General features: G+C 39.1%; 1 protein-coding gene across 14 annotated transcripts in view; it reads right to left on the reverse strand.

The window, feature by feature from the left end:
- The window catches only part of ATRX (ATRX chromatin remodeler), an 85098-nt gene that overhangs the window by 23603 nt on the left and 47716 nt on the right, over nt 1-13779 (reverse strand). For all 14 annotated transcript variants that reach the window (XM_084535041.1, XM_084535040.1, XM_084535044.1 and 11 more), the window contains 4 exons: nt 13405-13582; nt 5882-6019; nt 4767-4942; nt 2630-2747 (listed from right to left, as the gene is read on the reverse strand). In XM_084535041.1, coding sequence (XP_084391167.1) covers nt 2630-2747; nt 4767-4942; nt 5882-6019; nt 13405-13582 — 610 coding nt within the window. The remainder of the gene's footprint in view (nt 1-2629; nt 2748-4766; nt 4943-5881; nt 6020-13404; nt 13583-13779) is intronic.

Below are 13779 nucleotides of genomic sequence, written 5' to 3' on the forward strand. Positions count from 1 at the left end.
TTAAACATTTGCAGAGAAGCAGCAACTTCCCTTCTATGTTTGTTTTCAGCAGCAAGACTCACTGTTAATTTAATGAAAATCGGAGAGCACATCTTCCTCAGGGGAACTCTAAATACAAAGGTAATCCAAAGTACTCATGCAGGCGTCAGTAACCATTTCAGAGATTTCCTCTGAAGACCTGGGCCACGGTTAGCTTGCACAGCTTTTTTCTCTGGAAGAGGCAGTTCTTCCTGCCTCCCCCTCTTGTTTTCCTCTCTCTCACGTTGTCTCTGGCCCTAAAGGATGATCTGATGGAGCTCACCACAGTGGCAGGACACTAACCCCAGAAGAAGAGAGAGAAAATGAACGATGCTTTCCACTAGCTCAGGGTGTTGAAGCAGCTCACCAAGGGCTAGTATCTCATGAAACCGTGCAACCCGTTGTGACAGCTGCAGATTTCAGCTCAAATAATTGTGTTGAGCCCTTGAAGTCTGAACAGATTAAACTACCTGTGAGGGAGTGTGTTTTCTCAGTTACACACACAACCCAGTAATAAATTAATTGTTCCAACAACTGAACAAACGTTAAGCTCATTATATTAGGCTTTTTGCCTGAGGAAGTCTTTCCCTTAGCTTTAAGGGACACCAGATTAGAGGTTACTTCATCTTATCAGCTGCCTGCTTTATTAAAAAAGGAAGCACTGAAAGCCAGCGTCTGCAAAGACTTCTGCACCACGTAAAGCAGTTGTGAACACACAGCACCAGCTCTTATGCTAATCCACAATCCATAAAAGATATACTTCACCATCTAAAAGCATGCCAGACCAACAAAGTCAGGGCTGTAGAGTCTGAAACTGCAAAACCAGTCCTGCTTTGTATTAGAAATAGGCCAAAGGAAACCTACAGAACTATTGTAACTCTTGAAAGTTACAGGACACCATGAAGAACTAGGATGATTTAACCTAAACCATTTGGATGCATGCTTGTAGAGTAAATAACTAATGCTTATCATTTTAGGCTACTTGCTTTTGGAAGGCATTTAGAATGATGAAGGCCATGGAATGCAAATAAGCGGCGTTTCAGCACATTTCTAGAAAGAGGAGTCAATGCAGCAACACAGGACAGACTGCAATATGGAGCTCATTAGGTGTGAGCACTGCATCAAAGTTTGGGCTTGCTTGTGTACTGTTCTGAAGTACTAGTAATCTAAGAAGCTTTTACTTCCTTTTAAAAAAAAATACATAAAGCAAGAAGTTTTTACTCCCTTCGAATGAAAGGCTAAAAGGAGCAATCTGCATGTAGATGTGCAATTATTACTGGAGATTATCACTGGAAGTGAAATTGCTTTCAGAGGTCCTTTAAAACTCTACTTCCATAACTTACATCAAATGAAGGCATCACACGACACAGGTGTAGAAAGGAAATCTAGCTGGCAGTTTGGCTAGGTGATAGAAACTGCACTAACCAGAACCTAAAGTAATTAAGACAACACAGTGAACTCCATACTGCTGTAAATCACCGCTTGATTTGAGATGCAATTAATCTCTGTAATTAAATTTGGCAGAGTAACCAGAATAGAAGAATATAGTTTAAAAATTCCTGCAGCAGCAACAGGCGGGCATTAAGGCAGGTGGCTTAACAGGTGCAAAAAAAAAAAATAGAGAAAAAAGGATATCAATACTACTGAACTGGCACAACAGACTACGTAATACATTTTGTAGCAACTGCAGAAAGGGAATACGTGTTTCAAGGTTTAACAAAAGCCCATCAGAGCACCTTAAACACGACAATGTAATTCAATGCACAATCATTAAGACAATTATTCTGTGTGGTATATAAACAAACCAAATTGTTCCAGAACCCAAAAGCTGCTGCTGAGGAATGTGGCTGCACAATGCCCAGCGGTACAGAAAAGCTCCCTGAAGAGCTCCTTGAGATTCCCACTCTGGTAGTCCTGTGTGGCACCACCATACAGAAGTGTTGACATTTTGACACCTTGATACACTAAAATTACAAGCTGCAGAGTTTTCTCTCTCATATAAGTGAACAGTAGAGCAGCCCACAGTGGTACATTTCTTCTTCCCTCCTCATACACCTTACTTTTACAGTTAACCAAGTTTACATTAAGTGCAAAGAGGTGAGAATGGTCATTGTGAAAGCCAGACTTGAGGGGTTTAGAGAACAACAGAAGAGAGTTCCACAGAAGAGCCACATTTGACAAATAACAGTTTCAGGTATAACAATTAAAAAAGAAATTGCAAGGCTTGGCAGTGTGCTTACAGCAGTGCAGCTCAATTTTAATTTATCTCCCTCCAATCTTAATGCAAATATTTTGTTTCTTAGATGAACAAAATATTAAATAAATTACATTTTATGTCTAGGAAAGGAAAAAAAAAGAAAGAAGACATGAACCACAACCTGAGGGAGGACTGCTGTTGAGATACATATAGTACTATTCCTCCAAGAATATTTATGCACCACCAAACATTTTGCTAAAATTCAAGCTTCGGAGCTAAGGTCAACCTTACGGGAAGCAGAAAAATATGCCTATAGGGCTGATTTTAGATATCTAACAACTCTTCCAACCACAGCAAAAGCCCCATAGTAAATAACCATTAATCTTGTTACCTGAGCCAACTGTAGGCACATACCTGTCAAATGATCCAAGTAGTACTGGTAGAGTTTGCACTGAATAGGTGTCATTCTAACTTCTAGAACATACTCATATTTTGGTGGGAGGAACTTTGTTAACGCTGTGTAATCTTTCCTCTATAATTTTAAAAGCGAGATTTTAGTCATTATAAACATGAAAATGACTACTGAGAGCTTAAGAACTTCAGGCATCTCCAATGGCAAGGCACCACGCATATCTTACAATGATTTACGTTCTCTCCTACCACAAAGAATAAAAAATAAATAAATAAATAGAGAAATCCCTGTACAGGCGCTGTAAGGCCCACCTTACACAGTAAATGCAGTAACCCCCCGTGTCCCATTTCCAAGTCCTTGCAAAGTTGACTACAAAATAAAATTTACTTGTTTTCATCTTTTCTCCTATTACACTAGACTCCGTATCTCTCCGTCTGCACCTTCATTCAAATGGCACAGGGTGCATTGATCCTTGCCGAGACACTGCTCAGGAGCTGGGGACCCATGGAGCAGCCCCGGGGGGCTCGAGCCTGTGCTGCGCCACTCACCCAGCGTGGCTGTCGGGCTTGTGCCGTGCAGCACAAACCCCTGGGCTGCAGAATAACCCCAGCCAGATTGCTGCGAGCAGCAGAGCCTGCGGGCAGCTCCCACCTGGCACCAGCAATTACACCACCTGCACGGCCTTGCTTTTATCTGGAAGGGTAGCGAGAAGCTCCCATGCGAACATTCCTTAGGAACAGAGTTGTTTTCTTGTGGAGAAATTACACAATAGATGAAATGAGAGTTTCTCTCCGTGGACAGGACCTGCTTTGTGCAGCATGCTGTGGGATAATCCATCAGCGCAGAACAATGGTAAGGTCCTCAGCTAACAGGACTAATTTTGCAGCAGGACTAATTTTGTTGCAGGACTAATTTATCCATAACAGCTCGTAAGTATTGATTCCAGAAAGTGCTTGAGGAAATTAAATGTTTTCGTATGTGTATTTACAATAACCACAGTTTTCATGCTACCTCTTTTATGAGATGAGCAGACTGTAATGGAGAATAGTTTGTGTTCCTGTACTGCTGTACAGAGGTGTAGGGTTGTGTGTTATCCTCTTGCTACTACTCATACTTCCAAGATACTCATCCTATGACAGGAAGTCCTTTCCCAGCACTACACACTGCCATAAGCCTTTTTATTCCTTTCAAGGAGAGCTATCTACTCATGGGACTATCCCACTATGACCATCTGACCTAACTCAAACCCACCGGGACTACTTAACCAACGATCAACTGCACATGGAAAAAAATACAAGGTGATCCTATGTGAAGGGGGCAGACTCTGCTCTGACACAACCAGAGGGTGCTGTGTCCCTGCCCTTGCCCAAAGCAAGGCTGTGCCAGGACAGGGACAGGCAGGTCTGCAGAAGCACAGCCAGAAGAGGCCCTGGGAGCCTACACAGCATCACACCTCTCCTGGTGCCCGAGTTTATAGAGGGGAACAGCAGTAACGCTGTGCTGGTGGCACATGAGGTGCAGTACTACAGCAGGTAAACTTGAGAGATGGAGGCCAGCCATCATTCCAGAAATGTAGGGAGGTTAAGGTTTCTTTGTTGTTTTGTTTTTCTTCTCATTTAAGGATAAGTTCTTCACCCTTTTAGACCCGATTAAACTGCCTTCTCTCCTCTTCCCAATTGTTCTGATTCTCTCAAATCAAAAAATAGGAAACCAGAACCAAGTGACAAACTATGAATCAAACTTTATTTATGGATCTTTCTTTATGGATCAAACTTTCTCTGCAGCTTTTAAGCAGATGAATTTTCAAGCATGTATTCTTTAAATGTATACATGAAATTAAAAGAGTGTTTCCAAGTAACTGGCATCCTACTCTATCATGTATTTTTTTTTTACTCTCCTAACAAAAACGTGTTCTCTAATATCTGGATATATCCTGCTTAGGAGATACTGGTATCAGGATAAAAACTGTGTTTTTTTAAAAAAAGGTTTTCTAGCTGCAGTGAATAACACAGAAATCTAGTAACCTGGGGAAGTATTTAAGTAGAAAGTAGCATGCACTTTTATCAGAAGAAGATGAAATAACTCACCCCCATGCCTGCAGCTAATTCAAGTAATTAGTTACAGTCAAACTGTTCTTACCTGAACGCATCCAGCTAACATCTCATAGAGAATATGTGCACGCTTCTTCATTACTCTGACATCTACCAGAGTGGAGTCCGCGCACTGACCATTCTGAATTGGATTTATGAATCGATTTCGGAATTCTTTAATGGAACCAAGCAAATTCTCCTTAATAAAGTTAACCATGCAGTGATCTGGAACAAAAAGATCAAGCTACAGTTGTTGAAAAGTTAAAGTACAGCACTAGGATTATTTCTAACACAAAATGAATGTGTCATATCTAAAGTAAGAGCTTTCTCTTAAGCAAAAAAAAAAAAGAAAATAGCATTTTCAGAAAAAGGCATCTTAAATTGATACGCACTGTAGGCAAAAAGGTAACTTCTAAACTTAATGTCAGATTTAACACTACCTCATCTTAGGTGCTAAACAAAGTTTGAGAGCTTCTGTACACCATAGCAATTAAATGACAAATCATATTTGTAAATATTTGGAAACAGATCCAAAAGTATAACTCAAAAGAAAGAAATATTACTGCATTATTAACAAACAGGAGCAAATATTACAAGCTAATATAGAATGAAATTCCCGAGGCAGTAAAATAAATTACTATTTTAACAAGTTTTCTAAGAACACTGCTCTATAATAGTTTAAAACAATTTAAATTTATGCTCCTGCTAGACCTGGTCCACCCATTTCCCCTCTAAATACTCCCTCCCTTTCCCTCTGGACATGTTGAGACTCATCTGATCCTTCGGTGAGCCACACCAAGGAACTGAACTGTCAGAAAGCTATTCAGCATTCATGGTCTGATACTCCTTACACTGGCTCCCTGTGGAATCAGATGCATGCAAGGCCACGCCAAGGAAAGGGATGGAGGAAAGGCCAGGCTCCCAACAGCTTCAGCTTAATTTGGTTTAAGCTATCATACAAATGCATCTCAAGACATTAATTAAGTATGCAAAATGAAAACCAAAACAAAAATCTTGTTATTTTTCTGTTGTTGTAGAAACATAGCAAACAGCTTCAGCATGTAAAATGGCAATCAAACTATCTCTACTAATACATGTATATTGCTGAAAGGCAGGAGTACATTCAAAGAAATAAAGCTGTCTTTAAACAAGAAAGCTACTCACATTCTATAAGATTATTTTGCAGTGGTGTTCCTGTAAGGATTATTCTTCTCCTGGATCGAATAGAATTCATTGCCTTAGAAACAGCAGATGCTTCATTTTTTAATATGTGCCCTTCGTCACAAACAACAAAGTCAGGGCCTAGAAAGAAATAAGAACATTAGATCTCTCCCATCTTTTATAACCACAAAGAAACTGGCAGCCTACAGAAACTGAAATTTGTTCTACTAATGTTTATTATGGGCTTTATTTACTTAGCACCATTAAGGTTCTTTTTCGGTTTTTACACAAGCACTGTAGACATTCTGGTAAAGAAGCACAGTAGACATTCTTTTACAGTAGACATTCTGGTAAACTGCAGACCATTACCTGTAAAATTTTCAAGGCAGGGTTATATACAACTTTCAAACATATACCTATAAAAATTGTCTATCCACAGACCTAGTGCATCCGTGTCTGTATTTTCATTCACCCTGTCAAAACTTCTTAAAACTGTTCCTAAATTCAGCTTATGCTGCCATCTACTGGTGCTCAAGCAATTAAAACAAAACCCAAAAGATCAGGTAGCCAGCAATTTTTGTGCAAGGCAACAGATCTGTATCAACACAGGCAAACGGTGCGATTGAGAGTCTTATCTAAGGTGTATGAACACCATCAAATCTGGTTTGAATTAGATACAACTGAAATGCCACTCTGTAGCTAAAAAACACTGCAGAAATTTCCTCAACTTTTACCAAAGATAAAACCAGGGATTCCATACGACAAACTTAAGAGGGGTTGCCCACGCCGTAAGGTGTTTGCACTGTATGTGAAGCAACTCTGGCAGAATTATTAGGAGTCCGAATCTGGGGTTCACAGAAAATACCAAATTTTGCAGAATACGCTTACACATCCTAACATTTACCAGAATTGGGTCAAATTCTGGAAACTATTTCCTTGGAAGGACATATGGAAGACGTTCTAGGATCCTACTGGTGACTGAATGAATGTCTTACCAGATCTAAAACTGACCTCAATTCCTGAACTATCAACCATGACATCAGCTGAAGTCAAGTTTACACACCTCTGAAAAATACTAACCAAAGCCATCAGCTGGGTCATCTATTCAGCTCTAAGAAAGCTGGCATTTGAGATGGCAAAGGAGAATTTATCAGCATTACCAATTTAATCTCTTTTAACTTACTGATACATGTTTTCTTCAGTAAAGAAAATCAATTCTAGTCATCAACACAAACCAACAGTTCAATCAGGCCTTTGACCAACCATATGATTTAACGCCAACCACCTCAACTGTGCCATTTAAAATGTCAAGCTGATTTCAATCTTACACGTTAAATAGGAAATGAATGAAGAAGGTATGTTTTTCTAAGCAGAAGTAAGTCTTTTAACCAAATCTAGAAGGCAATCACGAAAACCCAGTACCTACATCAATTCCCAACACATTCGACTTGCCGAAGTCTAGTGATTTGTGAATTCTCACACCTCCCCCAGAAACATTTCCCCATACTACTTCACAACTTTTGTACCTTCCCCAACAAGGGCAGCACTGAGAAGCTACACATGAAGACGTTCTTCAGTTTTAGGCAAGCACCTTGTACTGACGGACCCTTTCTGTAGTCCTCATTCTGAACCACCTTGGGGCTAGTGTTTCCTGAAGAGTAAGGAGCTTGCCAGAACTGAAGCATTTGTAAAAACTTGCAGCATCTCCCCACCAGATCTGACAGCTTGCACATTAATACAGCATTCTCAGAAATGGATGTGGTCTGGAACACTGCATTTACAATCAAAGCACATTAGAAAAGAGGATGATGAAATTTTAATGATGGTTAGTCAAGCAAAATTGTGCCAATAAATCCAGAAACCCATTTCAAAGACTATGATTTTAACATGAACAAGGCAGTTATTTTAAAAAAGATCAATGTTGCTTAGACTAAGTGAATGATAGCAGAAATATGAAAAAACTGTCTTAGTATAATTTTTGTGGTTTGTTTGGCAGTTGTGTAGCACTGATATTGAACTCACATCTTGGCTACAATTCAGTGACATGGATTTTCATACATTTGTGTTTTTTTCTTGTTCTTAAAAATCATTGCAGACAGAGCATTTATCAAAATATCATAAGGGAATGTAAAACAGAGACCTCAAGGGATTGTTTAGTCCATTTTCTTCATCTGAGATAATCGATATAAGAGTAGGATGTATCCTCCCCAAAAGAAGTAAAACTCCGTGACCTCTCTCTTCTCCTAAAATCCTGTGTGTGAAGCATAATCTAAATGATCTCTGATGCAACTCCAGATAAATTCTGCCTTTTCCTTTCTCCAACTTGTGTAAAATCTCACTCAAAGTCTCTCACTAAGCTTTTACACGGTGGAAAGTTTGTCCTGTTAGTAATCTTATTTTCTAGGGTAGAAAGCCTTACTCTTTTCAATCTTTCTTCAGAGATCATAGTCTTCAACTTCTTAACCTTCTTAATGTGCTGGGACACGTTAATACACTGATACAAATAGTACACACTCGGTGATAGATACTTAGGTATATAGACACACACACAGTTCTCCTTCTACTCTGAGATCTACAAGAACTTAAGCCTGCTTTATATCAATGAAATAACTTCCCAAGTTTAACAGTAATGGGATTTTTATTAGCAGTAACAAGAAAAAACCAACACAATTTCTGAAATGCTGCAAGCACAGCACAGCAGCTCTTAGTAAGCAACTGATAAAATGCTGTGTGGTACAACGCATTTTGGGAAATAATGTCTTGCTCTGCAGGAATATACAATCATTATTTCACGTGGCAGAGCTGGTTAATTAATGAAATCACTTCTCACACTATTTCCCCACCCATAAACTTTGGCTAAACCTTCCCTCTGCGGTCCCTTCTCCTGCAGCATGCAGCACTCCGTAAGCTTCTACCACAGAACACATCCACCCTAGCGGTGTTCATTTTAACCAGACACAAACCATTTAATTATCAGTCACATACCACATTTGCACCTTTTAATTTTAAAAGTGCTCCCAGAGACCAAGCTTGTCCTATCTGCAGTCGCAGCAGCAATCCAGCACGCAGGTTTGTAACTTTCACTGGCAGTCTGCTCACAGCCAGGGCCGTGATTCAGATAGCAAGAGACAAGTAATGGCTGTTGCAAGATTCCTCTCATCAGTTTAGACAATCCAAACGTGTTCAAAAAGTAATGGATAACAACACCAGAACATTGCTGTCTGTTTGTATTTAGTTTAAATGGAGAAGGGTATGAGGCAACATAAAAATAACTACTGGGTTATTGCAATGTTGGTGCTCCCAGTGGCCTCACTCCACACCACCAACCAAGTAATCCAAGCAGAATCCAACCAAACCAAGGTTTCTGTGTTCATATAAAATTAGTCAAAACCTACAAGGCCCAACGTGCTGCAATTTGTGGATTACGATTAAACCATTAGAAGTTAACCTAATCACAGATGTTGCTCTATCGTGTTGTCCTAAGGTGTCTACATAGGCTTGGAAGCAGAAGAGAACCGCCCCCACGAGCAGGATGTAAAACCCAAAAACGACTCGGAAGAGATGGGACAGGGCACGTCACACAGGGCACAGGGTCTCCTCCGAATAAAATTCCACGGTGAGCATGCCACCTCCCTCTACAGTCTGATGGTTTTAAAGCTACGTAAGTACGAACCCATGAAGGAAGGGGCAGCATTACTGTTAAGACAGGTAAGTAAGAAACCTTACACCATGGTTCCCTGACACTTTCCACAAGAAAAATAACCTACAAAGGTCAGTTACCGTAGAAGTATCTCAACTCCTCTATTCTTTGCTAAAGTCAACAGAAATATAGCAGGACAAGAGATCCTTCAATTCTTCCATGATTTGGGGGTGAAATTAGATGGAGATGTGAGTTGTTGTTTGTTTTTTTTTCTTTCATCGTTACAAACAAAATTTTAATTGAATATAAATACACCTGAACACAAGCAACCAAGTACAAAGCCATCACCAGGCTACTGTTACCACTGCTAGACGCTAGCTCATACCTTTTCTTCTACAGCTGTGAGCTTCCTGGCAACATTCTTAACCCTAAGTAATTTTCCTTCTTGCTTAAATAATGCTTGTGGCTTCAACGTGATCACAAAAACAGTTAATCAGCTATTATGCAGGAGCTGCCCTGAGTCAAACTGGCAGCTTCGCAAACTGGAGCTGGAAATGCCAGTGCTGCTAGGAAGGCAGGGGATGGAAACGTGCCCAGTGTGGGTAGAGGAAAGAACCAACCCCTTAATAGCTCAGCTTAGCTGTTGGATCATTTCAGCTCCAGCACCACCCCACCTCAGGAAGGCTCAGCAGGAACGTAAGCAGCAGAGGGGATTTTCATCTCTGAAGGGACAAAAGCTCAGTACAGAGAAAGGCCAACTAAGAGCTACCAAAGCACATCATCAACATGTGTCAGTAAAAACCTGCTAACAGAGCCAGATGCTTCACCTTTTGGAAACCATCACATGCTTATCAGACAATTTTTTAGAAGATAACCCAATGAAAACAAGAAGAAAGGAAGTACCTTCTGATGAGATTTTAGAGAGACAATTTAAAATAAAGGAATGGAAATCTGAAATTGCTACGATCAGCTTGCAATATGAAGCCCAAAACAACCTTGTTGAAGACTTGTTGAAAAGTCAATTTCTGATTTTTAAAACAACTGCACTATTCACTGTCAGAGGTAGCTTTCACGGCCTCTAGAGACAAAGTATTTTGTAGCATTTTATCCATTTTATCTCTCAAGCAGCTTATAAGGGAAAATCACCTTTGTTACTACCCATCTGGCCACAGCTCTCTGACCTAGATGGCAGCACCCAGCAATGCTTTCAATTATCTCAAAGTATTTCTTTAAACTACTTACTTCCTATCTCTGACAAGTTGTCATTATCCTGAGGTTTCCCAACGCAGAAGATCAGTTTATGTAGTAAATTAATTTCATTGTTGATCTGCTCAAATTTTATCAATATTTTTAAATGACGTTTTCACCTGGCTTCAAGCTTCATAACTTGATTCACTTCCATTTTTCTTCATTTCCTTTTTTAACCCAAATTCAATATTATCAGCAGCCTTGAAAGATTTTAGAAGCCGGAGCACTGACCTTGTAATCCTGCCCGAAGATGGAAGACTGCAAGTTAAGCGATGATTTGTCCACAAAAGGAGTAGGTGTGGATTTATCACACCTCGTCAGCTTTGGCCTGTATCAGCCATCAGCAGGCCAGTATGAAACAATTTTCAATGCTTTCTTAGAAATTTCTAAATTCTTCCTTCAGAACTACTACTCCAACTTTTTTTTTGTTTCCTTCTTCATCTTAATCTCAAGACATATATGTCTTTCAGAAGAATTATTCCAGAATTCCGAGTTATTTACATGAAAAATAGGTTTTCATTGCTGTATTTTAAACAACCTCGACAAGAGCTGCAAAGTATCAGAAGTGCTTTCTGCCCATTCAACTCATGAGCCACACTTAAGCTCAGCTCTAACCACTTACAGTTTTAAAAAGGCTCGACTTATTTCTAGTTAACTACACTATTTTTAATGTGAATGAAAACCACCATTCCGTTTTGGAACTTAATCAGAAGAGCGTTTTAAGTCTTCAGCAAATGTGTTACCATTTACAAATATGCTAAATGTTAGCAATAACAGCTCACACTAACCCCTTTTGAAGATCAAAAAGCAACACTATAGGGGAAAAGGGACAGAGAGGACTTTTACAACAACAAATTACTGGCTATAAACTCAGAGATCACATCAGTAGTATGCAAACAACAGGGCTCTGAACAACTGTTTGGGTCAGGGAGTGGCTCTATGAGAGACGAAGCAGATCTAGAGTTGCTGCTGCTCAGATCCTTTCCGAAAGAACCAGCATCACCTTCCTTCTTTTCACCATCTCTGTCAACCAGGTTATGTGTCTGCTCAATCTGAGCCAATTCCGAGAACTAAAATATATACAAACTAATAATTTTTGAAAGTTTATTTTTGGCTTATTTTATGTTCCTGAACCAATTTGTAACAGGATCAGGGAAACGCCACTTTCACTGCAATGGAAGAGGCAGGAACCTGCAGAAATAGCAGGGAGGTGGTAACACAGTAATAATTAATGAGGTAATAACAGCAAATGAGACATACTAATAGTGAACTGACAAACTTCCAGACTAAGAAGGAAACCAATCCATCATAAACTAAACAACAGCTTACAAAACACAAGAATGAGCAACTATTTTATTTAAGAACCATAGAGTCTGAATTTGCTCAGCTGTGTTGCTGAAATATATGTATACAGAGAGCTAGGAAACAACCTTTCCTGGTCAGGTTGCGCATAGAGCTGTTTGATTTTCAGTGTCTTTTATGACTACAGCATACAATCAGGACCCTAGGCAATTACACCTTCTCTCAAGTCAACTTCTATTTTACCTTATCATTATGAAAATGTAATTTTTAAAGTTTGTAACAATAATCACGAAGTGTTTTTTCCCCATTTGTTTGCAAAAATCAGTCACCAAGACCAAGTACAAGCCAGACCAATGCTGTATTTCACATAAATCAGAATGTTTAAATAAAATAAAATCAACCCTACGCTAACAGTCACACAACTTAAAGTCCAATCAGATAACTAAACCCCAAGAACATCTACCTCAAGAATCAGATAAATCGTTTCCCTTACCTACCACATCAGCATTCCCAAATTTAATCAACTGTAAGTACAATATCAAAGTTATGGCAAAGGTATCTTTTTAATAGGGTATTTGAAACATATTGTGCTGTGAATAATCTTATGTAGTTCTCGTATCAGTTACTAGGTCAGGATTTGGAAGAAAATTTTGCCATTTTGGTGAAACTTGCTAATCCTGAAGTTTTTAATTGTTTTTGGTGATCACCTGATAAAATTGGTTTTTATCACCAGTATTTTCAAGTGCTCATATACACATTTTATAGAAATTTGCCCCATTCAGCTGAACTTAAAACCAAACATCAATTTCAGAGACTGGAAAAAAATACGAAAAAGTGCTTTATCTGCTATCAACTAATTAGCACTTAATTAATACTCATTTCTTCACACTTCTGAGGTATGTGTTTTCAACTATTCTTTGTGTGTAGTTGCTCCTGTACGTGTAGAATTCTAGCGAAGATCAAGTAGTTTGTGACTGTAATAAAATTGCAGATTACAGTAACCATCAATTCACACTTGAAATTCCCATGCAAAGAAAGCAATGCTTGGAAAAAAAAAATACCCATGAGAAAAAGTTTCCAGCATGTGTTCCTGTGGCCATTTCCATATTGGACAAAACACCCTTACAGACAGGCTATTTACAAAAGCACTGTGCAGCTTCTGAAAAACCACTTCTGTAATTCAGCAAAGGGAAAAAAAAATGTGATAAATCTTGCCAATCTTACTGTTTAAAATCATCTGCCCAACAGACTGCCATTTCCATGATTACTTAGCTCATATTCTCAAACATAAAAATTCATTACTTATAATGCATACCTTCGGTAATTTCCCACTTACCTGGATCAACTAAAGCTTTATTAAATATTTCTTTAAGTTTTCTACTCTTCACATTCCTGCCTTGTGCAAGATTGCGATACATCTCATAGCCTATGATCATCACACCTCCCTCATCTTGCCAACGCTGGAGCATATAGCTTCTCTCTTGGGGGCGTTTCACAGTCGCTAGTTCACAGACCTTTCAAATAGGAAAAAAAATGCTTCAGTTCCTCTTAAAATTCCAAAGTAGTGGTGTAACTTAAATACCTTAAGGCATATTAATGCTAGGGATTTTTCAAACAAAGTGCATTCCTTAGCCTGTATTTTGAGTAGTGGAGCTTCCCAATTATGCAAATCATTCAGTTATTTCATTTTTAAGAAATCTTTTTAAGCTTT

This window comes from Aythya ferina (assembly GCF_964211825.1).
Source record: "Aythya ferina genome assembly, chromosome: 13".
NCBI classification, from domain to species: domain Eukaryota; kingdom Metazoa; phylum Chordata; class Aves; order Anseriformes; family Anatidae; genus Aythya; species Aythya ferina.